At 45.0% G+C, this 23924-nt stretch overlaps 1 protein-coding gene across 3 annotated transcripts in view; it reads right to left on the reverse strand.

Annotated features, from left to right (window-relative positions):
• The window catches only part of znf618 (zinc finger protein 618), a 104236-nt gene that overhangs the window by 64878 nt on the left and 15434 nt on the right, over positions 1–23924 (reverse strand). For all 3 annotated transcript variants that reach the window (XM_034192036.1, XM_034192037.1, XM_034192035.1), the window contains exons 2-3: positions 13915–14266; positions 4481–4558 (exon numbers count right to left, since the gene is read on the reverse strand). In XM_034192036.1, coding sequence (XP_034047927.1) covers positions 4481–4558; positions 13915–14239 — 403 coding nt within the window. In that variant the 5' untranslated portion in view covers positions 14240–14266. The remainder of the gene's footprint in view (positions 1–4480; positions 4559–13914; positions 14267–23924) is intronic.

Below are 23924 nucleotides of genomic sequence, written 5' to 3' on the forward strand. Positions count from 1 at the left end.
AGCCTGGCTACAGTGCTGAAAAGAAACTTGGTGTTGTTCTTATTTTCTTCAATTAGTGATGAGTAGTAAGATGTCCTAGCTTTACGGAGGGATTTTTTATAGAGCAACAGATTCTTTTTCCAGGCTAAGTGAAGATCTTCTAAATTAGTGAGACGCCATTTCCTCTCCAACTTACGGGTTATCTGCTTTAAGCTGCGAGTTTGTGAGTTATACCACGGAGTCAGGCACTTCTGATTTAAGGCTCTCTTTTTCAGAGGAGCTACAGCATCCAAAGTTGTCCTCAATGAGGATATAAAACTATTGACGAGATAATCTATCTCACTCACAGAGTTTAGGTAGCTACTCTGCCCTGTGTTGGTATATGGCATTGGAGAACATAAAGAAGGAATCATATCCTTAAACCTAGTTACAGCGCTTTCTGAAAGACTTCTACTGTAATGAAACTTATTCCCCACTGCTGGGTAGTCCATCAGAGTAAATGTAAATGTTATTAAGAAATGATGAGACAGAAGGGGGTTTTCAGGGAATACTGTTAAGTCTTCAATTTCCATACCATAAGTCAGAACAAGATCTAAGGTATGATTAAAGTGGTGTGTGGACTCATTTACATTTTGAGCAAAGCCAATCGAGTCTAACAATAGATTAAATGCAGTGTTGAGGCTGTCATTCTCAGCATCTGTGTGGATGTTAAAATCGCCCACTATAATTATCTTATCTGAGCTAAGCACTAAGTCAGACAAAAGGTCCAAAAATTCAGAGAAACTCACAGTAACGACCAGGTGGATGATAGATAACAACAAATAAAACTGGTTTTTGGGACTTCCAATTTGGATGGACAAGACTAAGAGACAAGCTTTCAAATGAATTAAAGCTCTGTCTGGGTTTTTGATTAATTAATAAGCTGGAGTGGAAGATTGCTGCTAATCCTCCACCTCGGCCCGTGCTATGAGCGTTCTGGCAGTTAGTGTGACTCGGGGGTGTTGACTCATTTAAACTAACATATTCATCCTGCTGTAACCAGGTTTCTGTAAGGCAGAGTAAATCAATATGTTGATAAATTATTATATAATTTACTAACAGGGACTTAGAAGAGAGAGATCTAATGTTTAATAGACCACATTTAACTGTTTTAGTCTGTGGTGCAGTTGAAGGTGCTATATTATTTTTTCTTTTTGAATTTTTATGCTTAAATAGATTTTTGCTGGTTATTGGTGGTCTGGGAGCAGGCACCGTCTCCATGGGGATGGGGTAATGAGGGGATGGCAGGGGGAGAGAAGCTGCAGAGAGGTGTGTAAGACTACAACTCTGCTTCCTGGTCCCAACCCTGGATAGTCACGGTTTGGAGGATTTAAGAAAATTGGCCAGATTTCTAGAAATGAGAGCTGCTCCATCCAAAGTAGGATGGATGCCGTCTCTCCTAACAAGACCAGGTTTTCCCCAGAAGCTTTGCCAATTATCTATGAAGCCCACCTCATTTTTTGGACACCAGACAGACAGCAATTCAGGGAGAACATGCGGCTAAACATGTCACTCCCGGTCCGATTGGGGAGGGGCCCAGAGAAAACTACAGAGTCCGACATTGTTTTTGCAAAGTTACACACCGATTTAATGTTAATTTTAGTGACCTCTGATTGGCGTAACCAGGTGTCATTACTGCCGACGTGAATTACAATCTTACCAAATTTACGCTTAGCCTTAGCCAGCAGTTTCAAATTTCCTTCAATGTCGCCTGCTCTGGCCCCCGGAAGACAATTGACTATGGTTGCTGGTGTCGCTAACTTCACATTTCTCAAAACAGAGTCGCCAATAACCAGAGTTTGATCCTCGGCGGGTGTGTCGCCGAGTGGGGAAAAACGGTTAGAGAAATCAATGTTAATATTTGGTACAGTAGCCTTTGTTTGCAATTACAGAGGTCAAATGTTTCCTGCAGTTCTTGACCAAGTTTTCACACACTGCAGCAGGGATTTTGGTCTTAAAGAATAATTAACAGGTCTGTGAGAGCCAGAATTCCTGCTGGTTGGTAGGTGTTCAAATACTTATTTGCAGCAGTAACATACAAATAAATTATTTAAAAAATCATACATTGTGATTTCCGGATTTTTTTTTTTTTTTTTTAGATTATGTCTCTCACAGTGGACATGCACCCAAGATGAAAATTTCAGACCTCTCCATGATTTCTAAGTGGGAGAACTTGCAAAATCGCAGGGTGTTCAAATACTTATTTTCCTCACTGTGTATTGTCCATTTTCACAGACAATAGATAATTACACTAACAATTCTAAAAATTCATTAAACAAGTCAAAAACAAAACAGTATACTAATGCATGCAAAAACACACTTGTGAGGGAAGCCACCAAGACAACTACAACAACTATGAAGGCATGATAGACTTATGTGGCTGTAATTTATACCCCCATCACACATAGCTGGAATCACGCAGAGTGACATCGGAAATATGAATCAGCGCACACCTGAAAAATGGTGGATTTCAGTTCCAAAACGTTCTGAAAGCCATCTGCAGAAGTCAACATAGTTGGTCAAAATTGGCCAGCAGCCCCGAGTGGGATGCGCATGTTCAAAACTCTCTGGGTGCCGTCAAGATGGGACACCTATCCGACAGCGGCCCATGTGTAATCTGACAACCATCTGACCGTAACTTACATATTACGATGGTGGCAAAACGGGATCCAAAACGACTTAAGCGCATACGAGAAAACCTCGAGATGGATCTGGCACAGCAAAGCCTGATGGTATGACCTGCACGTGCCACATATAATAATGTCCACCCCAAGGTCAAAGGACCTGTTGAAATGTATGTGGCACACTTCATCACGATAATAATTATGAATTATTATTATGTACAGTCAAAGTGAACAGCGGCTATCAAATCGAAAGCTCCGTGCACTACTGTGTGCACAGCTGCAAAACTAAACAGGCTGTTATATCCACAATAGACCTTACAGTACAGATAATTGTCCATTCCTTCCCATGGGCGATGTAAATAATGTGAACTATTATCTCCATCATAACAAAGGCAGCTGCGCCTCTCCGTGGTGCACAGTAACGTGTCATTGCACACGTCAAGCTCGGGGCTTAAAGGATCTCACACTGTAACAAATGATCACCTTCTAACTCTGTAGGAGATATGATGTGGAACTTGTGCCATGCCGTTACACCATTAATAAACATGAATCTCACCTCCAACAGCGGTCCAGGAGTGTTTCACGGTGTCGGCATGGACATGACATGAAGCCCGGCCTGTGGTTTAAATCCTTTCACCCAAAATAAAAATATTAATCCCATGTGATAATCGCGGTGTCCAGAGCTGCATTGTGCTCCTGAAGTGTGCAAAAAAGAAAAAAAGGTTCTCTGGAAAGGCGCTCCGTCTGAAGTAGGGGACTGCATGGCCCAATGCCAGCAAACTTTGAGCGAAGCTGTATAGTGGCACGCACGCTTAGTAGCCCATGCGGTGTTATGCACGCGCGCACACGGCTAAGTGATAATTGCAGCCTCATGCGTGTGTGCATAAGGAACAGAGCGCTCCTGTCCCGTGTTTGTCATCCAGACATTTGGAGATCGGGCAGTCTGCAGCACCTTTTATGGCCATCTGCCAGCAGTCTGTGTCATCTACATATGCTCTGGATGCGATGTGACAGGTGTGGACGAGGCAGTCTGTCTGTGCTCTGACACTGCTGGCCACGCCTCTTTTCCTCCGGATTATGGCAATATTTGGCATGTCAGGCATGCTTCCGGAAAATTCTTGCCATGTGTGACGGGGCTTACGAGAAATTTTGCATAGCATAAATTCTGTCTGTTGCACTGCTAGTTATCCAGCTTTATGGTGGAATGGAGCAGAGGATTTTCTTTTAAAGATGTGAAATTTGAGTTACAGTACATGGGAGACTCCAGCCTGGATTTCAACTGTTTTGTGTATTTACTGGTGGAAATTTCACAGGCAACACAACGTCTGACCTGTATATGTACAGCTATTAAATAATGTGATATTATACCTTGCTTCCAGCATAGCTTTTTTCTTTGACACATTTATTTCCACTTGAGCATGAAGACAAGCAAGTTATTAATTTTGTGTTTTCAGGAACCAATTTAGTTTCATCAAATCTGTGCCAGTAACTGTGCCATGCATACATTTTGTATCTATTTTTATTTCAGTACATGATTTTTTTTTTTTTTTTTTTTGGCTGTTTGTCAATAGCATTGGACAATTAGAATTATATATACAATTGGTTGTCTTGCAAGTATTTCTGAAACTGAATTATGTACTCAAAAATCATGGGTGCTAATAATTTCTGACCAGGACTGTACATAAAGGAACAGATTTAGGACTATATTCGTGAAAGACAGGAAAGGAGAATGAGGACGAGAAAAAGAAAAACAACAGGAAGAATAAGAAAATGCATTTTCAGTGAATTAATATTTGGCTTTTGTGGAGCTATAAAACAGGCAGAAAAATGTTTCTTACCTCTGTGTGCCCTAACGTGTGTCTGAAAGCAGTTGTAATACTTGTACTTCTTCCCACATATGCCGCATACATATGAACCTGCACGACAATTTGAAGCAGTGTCACAAACCAAAATATAACATCACCACAAACACAATCATTAAAGCTGTACGGCCCTTCAAATTTTACAAAACTGACAAAAGTTAGATTCCACCTAAATCTAAGCATTATAATGTAGGTTTACTTTTGTAACATGTTGGAAAGCTGATTTTAATGAAGAAAACATATTTATCTAGGAGGAATTCCATGGCGTACAGACTAAATGCAGGAGGAAGTATGTGTGCACATGCATGAGGTTTTGAGATTACTTGTGACCTGTCCCACTTCTGATCATTTTGCAGGCAAAAATCAGCTCATCAACACAAAATGCCGTCGGTGTCCTTTATGATCGTCTGCTGTCCGGTTCTGTCAACAAAAAGCTTTTGCAAAACACTGTCCTTGTTGGCCACACAGAAGAGCTGCTCTGCCCGTAGCCATCCTCGCCTGAGCCTTCAATCACCGTCCTCTGATCCCCTATGCTTATCACCTGCCTCCCATTGCTTTTTTGCTTCCTCAACTTTGTGTCTTTTTCTTGCAATTTCTGTTACTTTAGCAGGTCTACAACATTTAGTTCTCTTCTCCTACATGTCTATGTCATTTGTGAGATCGGTTTAAAATTTCCTTACCAACAACTTGGGGGAAGCCCTCACGTGATCTATGACATCACCAAATGTAGGTCATGCATCACTGGGGTTGAAATTCTAAATTGTTTCAGAATTAGGGTTGGGTATCAAGAACCGGTTCTTTTCAGGTATCGTTAAGAAATGATTTGATCCACTGATATCAATAGTCTTTTTGCTTAACAATTCCCTTATCGGTCCTTCGGAGAGGCCATGTTGGGAAGGTGTCGTAACACGGACCCACAACAGGGGGCGCAAATGAACGGACAATGAGTAAGCCAAAAGGTAACAATTTAATGTTGTGATATTACACAACGAAACGTGTCTTAATTTTCACAGTCGATAAACACCAGGTGACGTGTGGGCAGGCTCGAAGATAGAAGACGCCCGACGAGAGAGAAGCCGCGTCCCACACGGCCTCCACCACCAACGGCCTGAAGAACACCGGAGCCGCCAAGTCCCGAGTCCCCAGGTGGCCTCTGTCTTCGGCTGTCGACCCTGGTACTGCTGGCAGAAAACAGAAAGATGATGTGTGAGTGTGAGTCCGCACACTCAGTAATTAACAGTCCAAACACAGTTGGGAGGAAGCACCTCCACCTCCAACCTAGGAACACACTAGCAGCTCCTGTAACCACTTATCTGGTTGGAGTGAGAGGCGAAGACGTCGCTTCTCTCACTGACCGCCAACCCAGTTGAAAGGGCACCACAGGACAACGGCTGCAAACAGATCAGACGTAAGTCACAGTTTAAATTCAGCAGAGAAATTACCTTAGTACTGGTAGTCGATTTCTCGGCGGGGAGGTGGAGTTGCAGTCCGGCTTATATGGTGGTGTAGATGAGTGACAGCTGGAGTAATGAGTGACAGCTGTCACTTCCTCTGGGTCTGGCGCCCTCTCGTGCTTGGAGCCCGCACTCCAAGCAGGGCGCCCTCTGGTGGTAGTGGGCCAGCAGTACCTCCTCTTCAGCGGCCCACACAACAGGACCCCCCCCTCAACGGGCGCCTCCTGGCGCCCGACCAGGCTTGTCCGGGTGTCGTCTGTAGAAATCGGCCAGGAGGGCCGGGTCCAGGATGAAGCTCCTCTTCACCCAGGAGCGTTCTTCAGGTCCATACCCCTCCCAGTCCACCAGATATTGGAACCCCCGGCCCTTACGACGGACGTCCAGGAGCCTGCGGACCGTCCAAGCAGGCTCCCCGTCGATGAGCCGGGCAGGAGGCGGCGGAGGTCCAGGTGCACAGAGGGGCGAGGAGTGGTGTGGCTTAATACGGGACACGTGGAAGACAGGGTGGATCCGCAGTGAAGCCGGGAGTCGGAGCTTCACTGCGGCCGGGTTGATGATCTTGAGGATGGGGAATGGTCCGATGTACCTGTCCTTTAATTTGGGTGAGTCCACACAGAGGGGGATGTCCTTTGTCGACAGCCACACCTCCTGCCCGGGCTGGTACGTGGGGGCCGGGGAACGTCGGCGGTCCGCATGGGTCTTGGCCCTCGTCCGGGCCTTTAACAGGGCAGAGCGGGCGGTCCGCCACACCCGGCGGCACCTCCTGAGGTGGGCCTGGACCGAGGGCACACCGACCTCTCCCTCCACCAGCGGGAACAATGGGGGCTGGAACCCCAAACATGCCTCAAAAGGGGAGAGGCCGGTAGCAGACGAAACTTGGCTGTTATGGGCATACTCGATCCAGGCCAGATGGTGACTCCAGGCCGCCGGGTGCGCGGAGGTGACGCAGCGAAGGGCCTGTTCCAACTCCTGGTTAGCCCGCTCTGCCTGGCCGTTGGTCTGGGGGTGGTACCCGGACGAGAGACTCACGGTGGCCCCCAGCTCCTTACAGAAACTCTTCCACACCTGCGAAGAGAACTGGGGACCACGATCTGATACGATGTCCGATGGTATCCCATGCAGCCGCATGACGTGGTGGACCAGGAGGTCTGCCGTCTCCTGGGCTGTCGGGAGCTTCGGGAGGGCCACAAAGTGGGCCGCCTTGGAGAACCGGTCCACTATCGTGAGAATAACGGTGTTGCCCTGGGACGGCGGGAGGCCCGTGATGAAGTCCAGGCCGATGTGAGACCAGGGGCGATGAGGCACTGGCAGGGGTTGGAGGAGTCCCGTCGTCCTCCGATGGTCTGCCTTGCCCCTGGCGCAGATGGTACAGGCCTGGACGTAGTCCCGGACGTCGGTTTCCAGGGACGCCCACCAGAAGCGCTGCTGGACTACTGCCACGGTCCTACGCACTCCGGGATGACAGGAGAGCTTGGACCCGTGACAGAAGTCCAATACGGCAGCTCTTGCCTCTGGTGGGACGTACAGTCTGTTCTTGGGGCCAGTTCCCGGGTCCGGGCTCCTTGTCAGGGCCTCCCGGACGGTCTTCTCCACGTCCCAGGTGAGGGTGGCCACGACAGTGGACTCGGGGATGATGGTCTCGGTGGGGTTCGACAGCCCCGCTTTGGCTTCTTCTTCGTGCACCCGGGACAATGCATCTGGTTTTTGGTTCTTGGTCCCGGGGCGATACGTGATTTGGAAGTCAAAGCGCCCGAAGAACAGAGATCAGCGGGCTTGCCTGGGGTTCAGCCGCTTGGCGGTCCAGATGCACTCCAGGTTCCGATGGTCCGTGAAAACCGTGAAGGGCAACGATGCCCCCTCCAGCAGGTGTCTCCACTCTTCAAGAGCCTCCTTCACCGCAAGAAGTTCCCGATTGCCGACGTCATAGTTCCGTTCAGCTGGGGTCAACCTGCGGGAATAAAAGGCACAAGGATGGAGGACTTTATCAGCCTCCACGCTCTGGGACAGCACGGCTCCTATCCCCGAGTCAGAGGCGTCCACTTCTACTATGTACTGGCGATCAGGATCAGGCTGCACCAGAACTGGTGCAGTCGAGAACCGACGTTTCAACTCCTGGAACGCGGCTTCGCACCGATCCGACCAGGCGAAGGGGACCTTGGTGGAGGTCAGGGCAGTCAGGGGGCTAACTACCTGACTGTAACCTTTAATAAACCTCCTGTAGAAATTTGCAAAACCTAGGAACTGCTGTAGTTTCCTGCGGCTTATCGGTTGGGGCCAATCTCTCACCGCCGCAACCTTAGCCGGATCAGGGGCGACGAAGTTGGAGGAGATGATGAACCCCAGGAAGGACAAAGAAGTGTGGTGGAACTCGCACTTCTCGCCCTTCACAAACAGCCGGTTCTCCAGCAACCGCAGTAGGACCTGACGTACATGCTGGACATGGGTCTCAGGGTCCGGGGAAAAGATGAGTATATCGTCCAGATATACGAAGACGAACCGATGCAGGAAGTCCCGCAAGACGTCATTTACCAAAGCTTGGAACGTCGCGGGGGCGTTAGTGAGGCCGAACGGCATGACCAGGTACTCAAAATGACCTAACGGGGTGTTGAATGCCGTCTTCCATTCGTCTCCCTTCCGGACCCGAACCAGGTGGTACGCGTTTCTAAGATCCAATTTTGTGAAAATTCGGGCTCCATGCAGGGGCGTGAACACTGAATCCAACAGAGGTAACGGGTATCGGTTGCGAACCGTGATCTCGTTCAGCCCTCTGTAATCAATGCATGGACGGAGTCCGCCGTCTTTCTTGCCCACAAAAAAGAAACCAGCACCCATCGGGGAGGTGGAGTTCCGGATCAGCCCGGCAGCTAAGGAGTCCCGGATGTAGGTCTCCATTGATTCACGTTCCGGACGTGAGAGATTGTACAACCTACTGGACGGGTACTCAGCGCCCGGGACCAAATCGATGGCACAATCATACGGTCGGTGCGGGGGAAGAGTGAGTGCCAGATCTTTGCTGAAAACGTCAGCAAGATCGTGGTACTCCCTTGGCACCGCCGATAGATTGGGGGGAACTTTGACCTCCTCATTAGCCGTGGTGCTGGGAGGAACCGAGGATCCTAAGCACTCCCGGTGGCAGGTTTCGCTCCACTGCGTCACAACCCCAGACGGCCAATCAATCCGGGGATTGTGCTTCACCATCCATGGAAAGCCCAAAATCACTCGGGAGGTAGAAGGTGTTACATGGAACACTATCTCCTCCCTGTGATTCCCAGACACAACCAAAGTCACTGGTTGTGTCTGATGTGTGATTAATGGAAGCAGGGTGCCATCTAGTGCTCGCACCTGCAATGGTGCCGGCAGAGCCACCAGAGGGAGCCCTACTTCCTTTACCCATCTGCTGTCCAGCAGATTCCCTTCAGACCCTGTGTCTATCAGTGCTGGGGCATGAAGGGTTAAATCCCCACAAAGGATTGTTACTGGGATTCGTGCTGATTTGCGGGGTTTTCCCGCGTGCGTGTTATGACCCACCCTTAGCCCAGTTCCTAAGGACGGGCGTTGTAGATTGACCGTTTTAGGGCAGTCCTTCTGCATGTGCTCGCAAGAGCCGCAGACAAAACACTCCCCGCGGGCCAGCCTCCTTTGTCTGATTTTTGATCTTAATTTGGCCCTGCTCGTGTCCCTAGCCTCCTCAGCAGGGGGAGCCGTAGCCACACGGAGCTCTCTGGCAGTGAAGCGTGGGGACGACGTCACCTTGTCGGAACCGGAAGGGGGAGGGACGGCTCGTGCCCGGTCACGCCCCCCGGCCTGCTCCCGACGATGCTCATTCAAACGGTTGTCTAAACGTATAACCAAATCGATCAGCCCGTCGAATTCCCGCGGTTCATCCTTGGCCAGTAGGTGCTCCTTAAGGACCGGGGACAGTCCATTTACAAAGGCGGCGCGGAGCGCAACGTTATTCCAGCCGGACCTCGCTGCCGCGATGCGGAAGTCGACTGCATACTCGGCTGCGCTACGGCGCCCCTGTCTCATCGACAGCAGCACGTTCGAAGCGGTCTCGCCTCTGTTGGGATGATCAAACACTTGTTTGAATTCCCGTATGAACCCAGTATAAGACGTTAGGAGCCGTGAATTCTGCTCCCAAAGCGCCGTAGCCCATGCGCGTGCCTGTCCTCGAAGCAAATTAATAACATAAGCCACCCGGCTAGCGTCTGATGCGTACATGACGGGGCGCTGTGAAAAGACGAGCGAACACTGCATGAGGAAGTCCGCGCACGTCTCGACACAGCCCCCGTACGGTTCCGGAGGGCTTATGTATGCTTCAGGGGACGGTGGGGGGGTTCGTTGAACGACCAGTGGAACGTCTGATACGGGCCCAGGACCAGCCAGAGGAGTGGCTGCAGCGGCGCCCTGATCGCGCGCTTCCACCCTGGCGGTGAGAGCCTCCACCCTCCGATTAAGGAGGACACTCTGCTCGGTCACTAATTCTAACCGGGCCTTGAAGGCGGTTAAGATCTGCTGCAGCTCACTCAACCCGCCTCCCGCTGACGCCTGCGCTCCTGGCTCTTCCATTGGCCGTTCAAGCTGGAGTTGACGCCCCTCGGAGTCCATGACGATTGGCCGAGAAATCCTGTTGGGAAGGTGTCGTAACATGGACCCACAACAGGGGGCGCAAATGAACGGACAATGAGTAAGCCAAAAGGTAACAATTTAATGTTGTGATATTACACAACGAAACGTGTCTTAATTTTCAGTCAATAAACACCAGGTGACGTGTGGGCAGGCTCGAAGATAGAAGACGCCCGACGAGAGAGAAGCCGCGTCCCACACGGCCTCCACCACCAACGGCCTGAAGAACACCGGAGCCGCCAAGTCCCGAGTCCCCAGGTGGCCTCTGTCTTCGGCTGTCGACCCTGGTACTGCTGGCAGAAAACAGAAAGATGATGTGTGAGTGTGAGTCTGCACACTCAGTAATTAACAGTCCAAACACAGTTGGGAGGAAGCACCTCCACCTCCAACCTAGGAACACACTAGCAGCTCCTGTAACCACTTATCTGGTTGGAGTGAGAGGCGAAGACGTCGCTTCTCTCACTGACCGCCAACCCAGTTGAAAGGGCACCACAGGACAACGGCTGCAAACAGATCAGACGTAAGTCACAGTTTAAATTCAGCAGAGAAATTACCTTAGTACTGGTAGTCGATTTCTCGGCGGGGAGGTGGAGTTGCAGTCCGGCTTATATGGTGGTGTAGATGAGTGACAGCTGGAGTAATGAGTGACAGCTGTCACTTCCTCTGGGTCTGGCGCCCTCTCGTGCTTGGAGCCCGCACTCCAAGCAGGGCGCCCTCTGGTGGTAGTGGGCCAGCAGTACCTCCTCTTCAGCGGCCCACACAACAGGCCATTGTATTTGAGGGTGTTTGTCGGGAAAATGATCATTTCTCTACGTTGATTGCAGACCCCGCAGTGGCTCTGTAATCAACCGCTTCTGCAGCGAGACTCCACTTTGAAGCATAAACCAATGAATCAATGCTTCGATCCACTGGCTTGTTGGTTCTTTGTTTTATTTCGCTTTATCTTAATTTTCCCTGCTAAAACCATAAAGAGCATATGTCTGTGAGTAATATTTACCTTTTTATGTTAAACCGACCTGTTATGGTCTTCTGAAACAGTTGACAGATGTATTTTATAACTTAAAAATGGGGCCGATGCTAACACGTTAGCATGTCTATGTTAAAGTTAGCATTAGCTGTTCGCATCTCAGCACGTTTGTGTGCATTTGTTTTCTGTATAATAATTAATGGCTCAGCGTTTGTTGTCATAAAATAGTCAAATGTATTAAAAATTTTCATTTTTTTAATTTATTTTTATTCATATATTAATAAGAATAGCAACAACAACAGCAATAATAGTACTAATAACTGTTCAGAAGCGGCAAGTCCGCTTCTTAACCCCTCTCAAAGGCATTAAAATATGTCAATCGTCCTCCGTTCCGTTGGCAGAGCTACAAATGCTGCGCGGCTCAGATTTGATAACTTCAAAACAAATTGGCGCTTTAAATAAAATGACACCTCTTTCCAAATGCTGCAATACAGACAATAAACTACAATCAACTAAAACATTTTTTTTTCCTCCAAAAATGAGAAATCCTGCAATCTTTATGAATTACATCATGACCTGCAGCACAGCCGGCTGCCAGAGCTGAGCTCAGAGGTATGGAGTGGCATTCATGCCAATAATGTCTGAAACGAGATGGTTTTGACAAAACTACAGATTTCGTTTATTTCTATTTATGTTCAGAGGATCCACCATGTAGAGTTTATTTATATCCAGAGTTTAAGGATCCAGTGACCAATTTCATATTTATTTACTTTAAGACTCAATATGCTGTTGACATAGAAACCTGTAAAACCTGCTTTTAGTACACAGAAAATTCACAAGTAGTATCGATAAGGGAATCGATAAGGAATCGGATTGATAAGCGAAATCGATAATGCTATCGATAGATTAAATCTTATCAATACCCATCCCTGTTCAGAATGGTGCAAATTTTGATCATATTGCCAATTTAATATTAAGAATCCCTCATTTAGATGCTAAGGAATAAAATTATAGTTGTGCCAAATAAAATTATTTTTATGGCTTAAATCTAAAAAAAACACAAAAAAAAACAAGGCCGTACACCTTTAATATTTTTTTCTCATAAAATTCGTCTTCTTAGAAATCTAGGTCGTAATAATTTAGAATATCTAAGTTTGTATGCAAAATTGCTACATAAACACTTCAGGTTTGTCAATTTCAAATTAATGATAAAATGTTTGCTGTAAAACAGGCTGCACTACTGGAAACATAATTAATTGATGAATTAATAGAGATAGCGGAATCATTCTCATAGTAAATCAACACACTCTTAAGTACACAAATAAAACCACAAAATTGAACTACAAAATAAATAAAAATACTAACAGCAGCAAAGAACTACAAAGAACTAAATACAAACTATCACTAATACTGAAATGTGGACAAAATACATTTATCTAAATGCTAACATGAGATTTCAGAATTACATAAAAATTGGGCCAGATATTTGTTAGAGACACATTGCAGCCCAATTTAAAAAGGTTATATGTGTTACAATCATCATCACAAAAATATCTAAAAAAAAAAATGTTCAGAAGTGAGTGCCAAGTTGATCAACATGAAAAGAAAGCAATTTCTTCAAGATAGTCCATGAGCCAGTCATCAATTTTGACCTACTCTGTACCAGTTAAGGGGACAAAATAACACTTGCAATCCAGCCTCAGTGTACCATGGTCTACCCAAAAATGTACGATAGCCATCCCAGCATGGTAACTATAGCCAGGTAAGGGTCAACAAAGGGTTACACAGAGTTACACAAAGTTGCTCCAATTTTGGTAAGAAGTGATGCAAATTATTGCTTAATAGGGTTAATAGGGTTTTAAAAAGAAATTTTTTTTCACCATTTGTCATGCTTAGTTATCACGTTACGGGGTAACATATGTCATAGAATCCAATGTAGGTCAACCTTATTTGACCTTTACTTTGGAGACCAAGCATTCAAAACTATTGCATGTATTATTTCAACCAATAATTTGCATCATGTTGTACTGAAATTCGAGCAACTTTAAATTTTGACCCCTGTACAAACTGAAACTGACCTTTTAACAATTTCTGTTTTTACCACATAACTCCATAGAATTCAGTCATAGATAATCCAAACTATACCTTTATTGAATTGTTATGATCAGACAGATAATGCAGTATATTTCTCAATATGACTGGAGCATTTTTTAATTTTGACATCTGTAATTGTTCACTGACCCCTACACCTGGCTCTAACTACTAAGTGTCGTTTTGTCTCCTTAAATGGTACCGAAAACCTGCTTGCCCCATGGACTAAGAAGTTTGTTTTACTGCTACAGAAGAGATTTATATACACACACCTATGCATGAGTCTGTGCTTTTTGTTGGAGGAGGTGTGCCAAGAGCAAAAATCCCCTCAGTCTCAGGTCTACAGGAACCACTGCCACTTCCTCTGCTATCATTGCCTCCAATGACAACACAGATCTCAGCAGGGTTGGTGTCCCCAACTTTCCCATTACTCGTCTCTGAGGTGCCAGGCTCTTTCTTTACTGTAACAGGTGGTGGACTGGTCGTTGAGGATGTACTCTTGGTGGCTGAGGGTAAAGTGGGTGAGGGGCCTTCTGTGGCTGCATTTCCAGCATCCGCCTGCTCTTGCCCAGGATTGGGGGCTTCTTGTGCACTCATTACTCCACCTCCTCAGAGTCTGTGCTTCTGTATGGAGGATAAACAGTGTGACAGAAAAGGACTTTAATCCTAGGAAATTAGACATAGTAGAGACACACTACCTACAAGCACCATTAGCTCTGTCAGGCCAACCAAAACAGTCTCGTGTCCAAACTGCTATGGTAACATATCAACACAGTATACATCTTTAGATGTTGGACAACAATTGCTCGGTTGGTACGGCAAAGGTTGCCCATTAAAGGGAAACTTCAAAGTTTGTTAACCTGGACTTTAATTTTAAGATGTTTGATAATCCACTTTTAACCCAGAATAAAAACCATTTTAAATAAGTCAAGTATTGAAATGTTTCCTGTTGTAAATAGCAGAACAAGCTCCTTATTGCAACTGACTTGTAATGACTTAAACACCCTGATCACAAAAACAAAAGCAGGTTAATGTAAGACATTAACTGCACTATTTTAAACTTTCTTGGCACTTACGGAGGTAAACATGCAGCTGTATATGTTTATAAATTGCATTTAATAATAACCCAGTATACAAGAAGCCAATAACCCAGTATACAAGAAGCCCTTTTCTAAACACAGTCAAGACATACAAGGTGTATTAGATAAGAAACTGACACTTTTATTTTTATTTTTTTAACTATATGGATTTGAATGACGTGCGATTACACCAATCATGCTTGAACCCTCGTGCGCATGCGTGAGTTTTTTCACGCGTGTCGGTGACGTCATTTCCCTGTGGGCAGGCCTTGAGTGAGACGTGGTCCAGCCCTCTCGGCTGAATTCCTTTGTTTCAGACACTGCTCGAGACGGCGCGCGTTGCTTTATCAAAATTTTTTCTGGACCTGTGAGGAATATCCGAGTGGACAGTATTCGAGAAATTTAGCTGGTTTTCGGTGAAAAGTTTAATGGCTGATGAGAGATTATGGGGTGTTTCTGTCGCTGTAAGGACTTCCCACGGAGCGGGACGTCACGCAGCGCTTCCAGGCGCCGTCGTCGGCCTGTTTCGACCTGAAAACATCCTAATTTAAGGCTTAATTCACCCAGGACGTCGTGAGAGAACAGAGAAGATTCAGAAGAGGCCGGCATGAGGGCTTTATGCGGACATTCCACTGTTTAAGGACATTTTCTAATGAAAGACGTGCGCGCAAATTCGCCGAGTCGTCACAGAAACGACTCGGCGAATCTGTGTGCGCCGCGACAGGAAAAACACCTCCGTGTTGAAAACCATTTGTAAAATTCAGGTGGCTTTTGATGGCTTTCAACAAGTGAGTAACTGAGAAATTGTTTATCAGCTTGGGCATGTTCCAACTTGTCCGTTAAGGTTTCCAACGGAGGTGTTTTTCCTGTCGCGACCCCCCGCGGTCGGGTGCGGCCCGACATGCGACTCTGCCCGCACGTTCTTTCATTACAAGATGTCCGTTAACAATGGAATGTCCGAATAAACTCCTCATGCCGACTTCTTCTGAAAGTTCTCTGTTCTCTGACGACTTCCTGGGTCAACAGAGCCTGAAATGTGGAAGTTTTCAACTTGAAACGGCGAGACGCTGCCGCCTCGAAGTGCAGATCGCCGTCAGGCGCCGTGGGCCGTCCTTAAAGCGACACTACCAGACCAAAATCTCTCATCAGCCGTTAAAATTTTTACCGAAAACCAGCTGAATTTATCGAATGGTGTCCACTCAGTTGTGCCTTACATCTTTTGAAAAAAATTTTATCAAACAAAGCAGCAGTCTCTGAGCCATTCCTAAACAATGAAAAATCGACGAGAGGGTGGGTGACTCCTCACTCAAAGACTGCCCACAGGCGAATGACGTAACCGACAGGCGTGAAAAAACTCTCGCATGCTCACGAGGGTTCAAGCATGTCTGATGTAATCACACGTGATTCAAATCCATATGGTTTTTGAAAAAAATAATAAGGTCGGATACTTTTCTAATAGACCTTGTACAGTGCATGAAACAATTATCAAAGATATTTTAACTTGTCAAGATTCTAAAAGGAAGTTTTCTTCCACTTGCATTTTGCTTTTAGTCGATCTGTGATTCTGTGGTCGTTATACTGTCCTAAGGCTCCCTTCACACATAGTGTGAATTTGGTCGAGTTGCGCATAAAGTGCACATGAAGCAAGAATCGTGTGCAAAACGTGTAAAATGGTAGCTGCCTCCAACGTCTCGAACACCTGTTGCTACAACTATTTGCGCACACCAGCGGCTGAAAAACAGTGTGCGCTGTGCAAGTCCATCGAACCCTCTCACGGCAGGTGTCGGCCAAATTCCAGGTGACACACACGAATATCTAACACTGTTCGCCTGGCACTTAGAAAATGTCTGACCATTCACACTATTAACATGAAACCAGTCAGCAGACAATCATTGTCAAGCTGGCACTGAAATGTGTCTAAGTGCCCCACGACTGTGAAGTTGCAGAGTGCACACGTGGCATGCCAGAGTGTCGGCTCCCCCCACAACACATGTGCATGCCCCCCCCCAACACGGGTGCATGTGGTCCACACCCCCCGCAGGCGAGGCATATCTCATTTGATCACAGAGTGACATGACATCTTGGTCTGTGCACTGACAGGACAGGGGGCGTGGCTGGCCGTCCACAGCTGTTGGGACATCACCGCTGCAGCACACGTCCCACATTTTGACGGACATGCAAGTGTGTGTGCTTGTGTGGAAATACATGAAAACATACAACCCCAGTTCCAATGAAGTTGGGATGTTGTGTAAAATGTAGTGAAAAAGTGTGCTGTGGTCTGATGAGTCCACATTTCAAATTGTTTTTGGAAATCATGCACGTAGTGTCCTCCGGACAAAAGAGTAAGATGACCATCCAGACTGTTATCAGCGCAAAGTTCAAAAGCCAGCATGACATGGGCAACTTACACATCTGGGATGACACCATCAATGCTGAAAGGTACATCCAGGTTTTGGAGCAACACATGCTGCCATCCAAGCAACGACTTTTTCAGGGACGTCCTTGCTTATTTCAGCAAGACAATGCCAAGCCACATTCACAACAGTGTGGCTTTGTAGTAAAAGACTGCGGGTACTAGACTTGCCTGCCTGCAGTCCAGACCTGTCGCGCATTGAAAATGTGTGGTGCATTATGAAGCGCAAAATATGACAACGGAGACCCCGGACTGTTGAACAACTGAAGTCGTATATCAAGCAAGAATGTGAAAGAATTTCACCTACAAAGCTTCAACAATTAGTGTCCTCAGTTCCCAAATGTTTATTGAGTGTTGTTAGAAGGAAAGGTGATGTAACACAGTGGTAAACATACAGTGAGGAAAATAAGTATTTGAACACCCTGCGATTTTGCAAGTTCTCCCACTTGGAAATCATGGAGGGGTCTGAAATTTTCATCTTAGGTGCATGTCCACTGTAAGAGACATAATCTAAAAAAAAAAAAAATCCGGAAATCACAATTTATGATATTTTAATAATTTATTTTTATGTTACTGCTGGAAATAAGTATTTGAACACCTGTGAAAATCAATGTTAATTATTTATTTATTATAGTTATTTGGTACAGTAGCCTTTGTTTGCAATTACAGAGGTCAAACGTTTCCGGTAGTTTTTCACCAGGTTTGCACACACTGCAACAGGGATTTTGGTCCACTTCTCCATACAGATCTTCTCTAGATCTTTCAGGTTTGGAGTTTCAGCTCTCTCCAAAGATTTTCTATTGAGTTCAGGTCTGGAGACTGGCCAGGCCACTCCAGGACCTTGAAATGCTTCTTACGGAGCCCCTCCTTAGTTGCCCTGGCTGTGTGTTTGGGGTCATTGTCATGCTGGAAGACCCAGCCATGACCCATCTTCAATGCGCTTACTGAGGGAAGGAGGTTGTTTGCCAAAATCTCGCAATACATGACCCCATCCATCCTCCCTTCAATACGGTGCAGTCGTCCTGTCCCCTTTGCAGAAGAGCACCTCCAGAGTATAATGTTTCTACCCCCATGCTTCATGGTTGGGATGGTTTTCTTAGGGTTGTTCTCATCCTCTAAACATGGTAAGTGGAGTTGATTCCAAAAAGCTCTATTTTGGTCTCATCTGACCACATGACCTTCTCCCATGCCTCCCCTGAATCATCCAGATGGTCACTGGTGAACTTCAAACGGGCCTGGACATGTGCTGGCTTGAGCAGGGGGACCTTGCTGCCCTGCAGGATTTTAAACCATGACAGCATCATGTGTTACTAATGTAATCTTTGTGACTGTGGTCCCAGCTCTCTTCAGGTCATTGACCAGGCCCTCCTGTGTAGTTCTGAGCTTTCTCAGAATCATCCTTACCCCACAAAGTGAGAACTTGCCTGGAATCCCAGACCGAGGGAGAATAATCACAACAGTTGTTGTCTTCTACCAAGCTGCTTGCCTGTTGTCCTGTAGTCCATCCCAGCCTTGTGCAGGTCTACAGTTTTGTCCCTGGTGTCCTTAGCAGGGATGAGATTGGCAAATTCATTTTTCAGAGGAAAATACCAAAGTCAGCCAGGCTTTGGTATTAAGCCAGATATTGGAATAAAAGTGCTGTGATAACTGACCAAAAGGCGTTTGGTATGGCGTATATCTGCTGATACTTGGCTGAAAGTGGCATATTTGTTGCACTGTTGGGTTGTCCTGGTCCTGCGGCGGGCTGCCCACAGCCCTTGGTGTTAAGCCAGGGTCCAGGGGCCGCAGAGATTGAACTTGTTCTTCACCTCTTTATCAATTTCTAGGACCGCGGATTCTTCGCCTCTTGGAATTAATTTCGGCATTTTGCATTTGCAACACTGAAGAAAATGCGGGAGAAAGGCATATATAACCTTTGCGCTGATTGGTCATAAGCTTTGTAATAAGCAATGAAAACGTGCGTAAGTAATAGCTTCGACTGTGCTTTGATACCGTCTCGGTTTTTATGATTTGTTGGAGGGAAAACTACCAAATATTGGAAGTTGAAAGACTACACAGTTACGTCCGTTATACTACATGCTCATTGTGCACCTACTTCATACTGGTCACTGATCAGCACAGCGTTACTTCCAAGTTCGGCTGACTGACGGACTGATCGAACTTGCTGCATCGGCGATAACAAACAAAGACCACTCAGTGTTCTGAATAGACAACAATTTTATTAAACAAAGGTACCCCTGGCATTAATTTTTTTTTTTTGCATTCTTACCCCCCCCCCCCCCCCTAAAATTTTCTCAACGGATTTGGAAGTTTCACAAAATCGACCCCGGGACTGTCAAATCCGTGGAAATCCGCGGATCCGTGGAAAAATCTCATCCCTGCCTTAGACAGCTCTTTGGTCTTGGCTATGGTGGACAGGTTGGAGTGTGATTGATTGAGTGTGTGAACAGGTGTCTTTTATACAGGTAACAAGTTCAAACAGATGCAATTAATACAGGTAAAGAGTGCAGAATAAGAGAACTTCTTAAAGACAAAATAACAGGTCTGTGTGAGCCAGAATTCTTGCTAGTTGGTAGGTGTTCAAATACTTATTTGCAGCAGTAACATACAAATAAATTATTAAAAAAAATCATACATTGTGATTTCTGGATTTTTATTTTTTTTAGATTATGTCTCTCACAGTGGACATGCACCTAAGATGAAAATTTCAGACCCCTCTATGATTTCTAAGTGGGAGAACTTGCAAAATCGCAGGGTGTTCAAATACTTATTTTCCTCACTGTACCATTGTCCCAGCTTTTTTGAAACATGTTGCAGGCATCCATTTCAAAATGAGCAAATATTTGCACAAAACCAATAAAGGTTGTCAGTCTGAACATTAAATATCTTGTCTTTTTGGTATATTCAATTGAATATAGGTTGAAGAGGATTTGCAAAATTATTTACATTTTACACAGCGTCCCAACTTCATTGGAATTGGCGTATATCGCTTTTGCGACGGGCTGGAGAAACAGACCGTCAGTTCATGTGAACACGCTGCAGGTTATCTGAATGTCATGTTTGACAGGACACGCGTGTCGGGCCATGAGGGCTGTGAGCAGCGCGCCGCAGGACCAGGACAACCCAACAGTGCAACAAATACGCCACTTTCAGCCAAGTATCAGCAGATATACGCCATACCAAACGCCATTTGGTCAGTTATCACAGCACTTTTATTCTTTTTTTATTAGAAAAAACATTTATCTGCTTGTTGATTTTAGCCATTTCACGCTCCCATTACAAGACAGTGATTGTAGTGCAATGGTAAAGTTTCTGTCTGGTAATCAGAGTGCACAGGTTCGAATCCCATGAGTGGCATTTTTTTTTATTTAACCAGAGTTATTTAACCACGGGGTTCTGTATTGTGTCCCTTTTAATGTATTATTTATATCAACCCAGTGATATTAACTAATTATACAGCTGGTTTTTATTTTCTTCCACAGCAGCGGCACAATGTGGTGCACCTCGTCCCATGGAACACAGTGGGAGCATCTGCAGCTGCTCCCACTGTGTTCCTGCTCAAAAGACACATCACGTGCATGAACCGTTTCACTGGGATCGTGCATGCCTGCCCGTCAGCGTGAAGTTTCGTGGTTCGCTCATATGAGCTGTTTCGCTAGTCGCCTTATTTGCACTATGTGTGAAGGGGCCCTAAAGTTCTATGACACTTTGGCTTCTTGCGCTGTCATAAATCCTCTCAAATACAAATCCCTACACTACTGTTTCTGAGCAGTCACGTTTAGGGATAGGTATCGAGAACCAGTTCTTTTCGGGTATCGTTAAGAAATAATTCGATCCACCGACATCAATAACCTTTTTGCTTAACGATACTCTTAACGGTCCTTCAGCGTGGCCGTTGTTTTTTGGGGGTGTTTGTCAGGAAAATGATCATTTCTCTACATTGATTACAGACCCTGCAGTGGGTCTGTAATCAACTTTTCTGCATAGATGCATTTTATAACTTAAAAACAGGACCAATGCTAACGCATTAGCATGTCTATGGCGTTTTCAATGTTAAAGTTAGCATTAAGCTGTTCGCATTTCAGCACGTTTGTGTGCATTGGTTTTCTGTATAATTAATGGCTCAGCGTTCACTTTTGTGCAGATTAAAGTCACTAACTGGGACTCCTGTCTTGTTGCAAGAAAGAAATGAGAATCGTCCTCTGTTCTGTTCACACAGCTCCAAACACTGTGCGGCTCTCTGCCGAGACAAGTTAGAATGATAGAGTCCAGTCGGAATTAATAAATTCAAAGCGAAATGCCGTTTACATCAAATGACACCTCTTTCCAACTGTTGTAATACAAACAAACTGCAATCGATCAAAACATTTTTTCCTCCCACGTGCAGCAGCTGGCTGAGCTCAGCTCAGAGGTATGGAGAGACATTCATGCCAAAATGTCTGGATGGAAATGCTTTTGACAAAAACTAGATTTTATTTATTTTTATTTATGTCCAGAGATCAAGGATTCAGTGACCAATTTAAAATGTTGTTGACATTGAAAACCTGTAAAGCCTACTTTTATTACACAGAAAATTCACAAGAGGTATCAATAAAGGAATCGATAAAGAATCAGATCCATAAGCGGAATCGATAATGGCATCGTTATCGATAAAATCTTATCAATACCCATCCCTAATCACATTTATGCCTGTGTTGAACAAACCAATCTGTTGTCAGGCTCTGCTCTAAATACAGTCACATGCTTCCAATTGCCTTTCAAACAAAAAAAGGTGTCACCCACCAATGCCCCATCACCACTAGGAAAGTATGGTTCTTCCAGGAAATCCATTTTTCACCTACTACTTATTCCACAACCACCAGCATGTAGACTCCAAGGTCCAAGCTCTGGTCATCTGTACACAAGCCTGCAAAGACGTACCTTTAATCTCAATAAATATTACTCATTTCTAAATTATTTCTTTATTTTACTGGCATGCAGAAGAATTACTGCAGTGATTTTCTGTATAATTTTGAAGCAAAAAAAAAAAACATACACACACACAGTATCTAATTCACTGCTAGAAGTAATGATGTAAATCGTGGTGTAACTGTGCAGAAATGACCTTTGATGGCTTGAATTCCTCTGCTTTGAGACACCCAAATGTTCTAATTTCAGAAATATCAAAATTACACAACTTGCTACTTCAGCACACGGCTATAAAAGGCCTTGTCAAGAGAAAGTGCTCAAAATGCAACCAAGCAAAACAGAGTTATGCCAGGATAACTGATATTGTGGAAAGAGAAATTTCACCTTCTAAGAATAGTGCAACACAGCAACAAGCGTTTTCACAGTGCAAACAGACATCTCAGGGAACCAACAACAAGTCTCAGCAAATGGTACTATAAGCTGGATAACATTTCTATAAAACATTTAAAGATTTTACTTAAAGTTAATTCAATTCCACTGTAGAAAAACAATATTTTAATCAATTAAATTACCCATGCAACACTTAGCAGGCATAACTGTAAGAGAAGTGGTGCACTGTGCCAAGTTTCTGAATAATATCTTTACACAATCACTGGTTGGAACAAATTGTAACCTTTTTTCCCAGCTTTTAAGGTCTTATTTTAATGTATAGTTAAAAAAGCCTTCTTAGCATCTGTGACAGAGGAAGGTCACAGTGGAATTTCCAATTTAAGCTTTTAAGTCCGAGTTTCCATTTATGCTTTCACATTATGGCGAGTTTCCACTTTCAGTTTTATGAGTTGTTCTTTTCAACACCCATTTTGAATTTTCACATTTCCATATTGAGGGTTTTTTTTTCCCTCTTCAATTTCACTTCCTATTATACTTGTCAGTGTCCTGTATCAGCAGTGGCATATGGTGTACCTACAGCAAATATGAGTGTCATTTTCACCTCACCACTGTGAAAGTCCCAACCATTACAGGGAAAACCTGATAATTAAGAGACTGTGTTGCATTCTGGGTACTATGAACTGTAGCCACTTTCTTGAAGGACAGAAGGACAGCACCACAAAGATTACTCACCAAATTCAAATCATTGCAAATAATCGCAATGAAAAAAAGAGAGAAACCATCACCAAACTATTTTAATGCAGAAATGAAATGAGATGTGCAGCGTTACCAATTAAATTGCAGCATAGACTACTATTTTTCATCTTCTAACAGAACCTCCCAACTATCTAGGAGCCACAGAGTATTAAAATATAATTTGTCAACAGCATTCATGCTCCTTTTGGTTACTGTGGGTGCATGTAGCCACTAGTCATGAAAATCTGGGATACTGTGGATATCAGTGATGAAAGTGGGACATGGAGGAAAAAAAAAAACTGAAAATTTTTGGCAAGGGCCGACGGCCCGAAGCCCCTGGCAGGGGGTCCGAGGGTTCTCCCCCATAAAAATTTGAAATCTCAGATACATTCTGGTGCATTTTCAGGTCAATTTATCAACCGCAAATAATCTAAAAAAAAGTTTATTTCTGTTAGGTCAGGTCAATTTTTCCACCCATTTTTCCACCCCAGTCTTTTCACAGAATTTGCATTAATGCACACTCTCTGAGCACGTCAAAGAGACATGTTTGTTTTGTATCAGAACAGATCACATTAAAGTGTCTGGGTCCAAATGTCCTGCACCATCTTTGTATACAAACACTGCACAGACATTCCACTACACATCAAAGTGTCCAGATTTTATACACCAGTTCATGACCTCAGATGAGGAAAAGGCACACGATTTCATGAAGAAAAGGAAAGGATAACCAGCACTTTGGTTGTGTGAAATGCAAGAA

The sequence above is a fragment of the Thalassophryne amazonica genome, chromosome 17, assembly GCF_902500255.1.
Source record: "Thalassophryne amazonica chromosome 17, fThaAma1.1, whole genome shotgun sequence".
NCBI classification, from domain to species: domain Eukaryota; kingdom Metazoa; phylum Chordata; class Actinopteri; order Batrachoidiformes; family Batrachoididae; genus Thalassophryne; species Thalassophryne amazonica.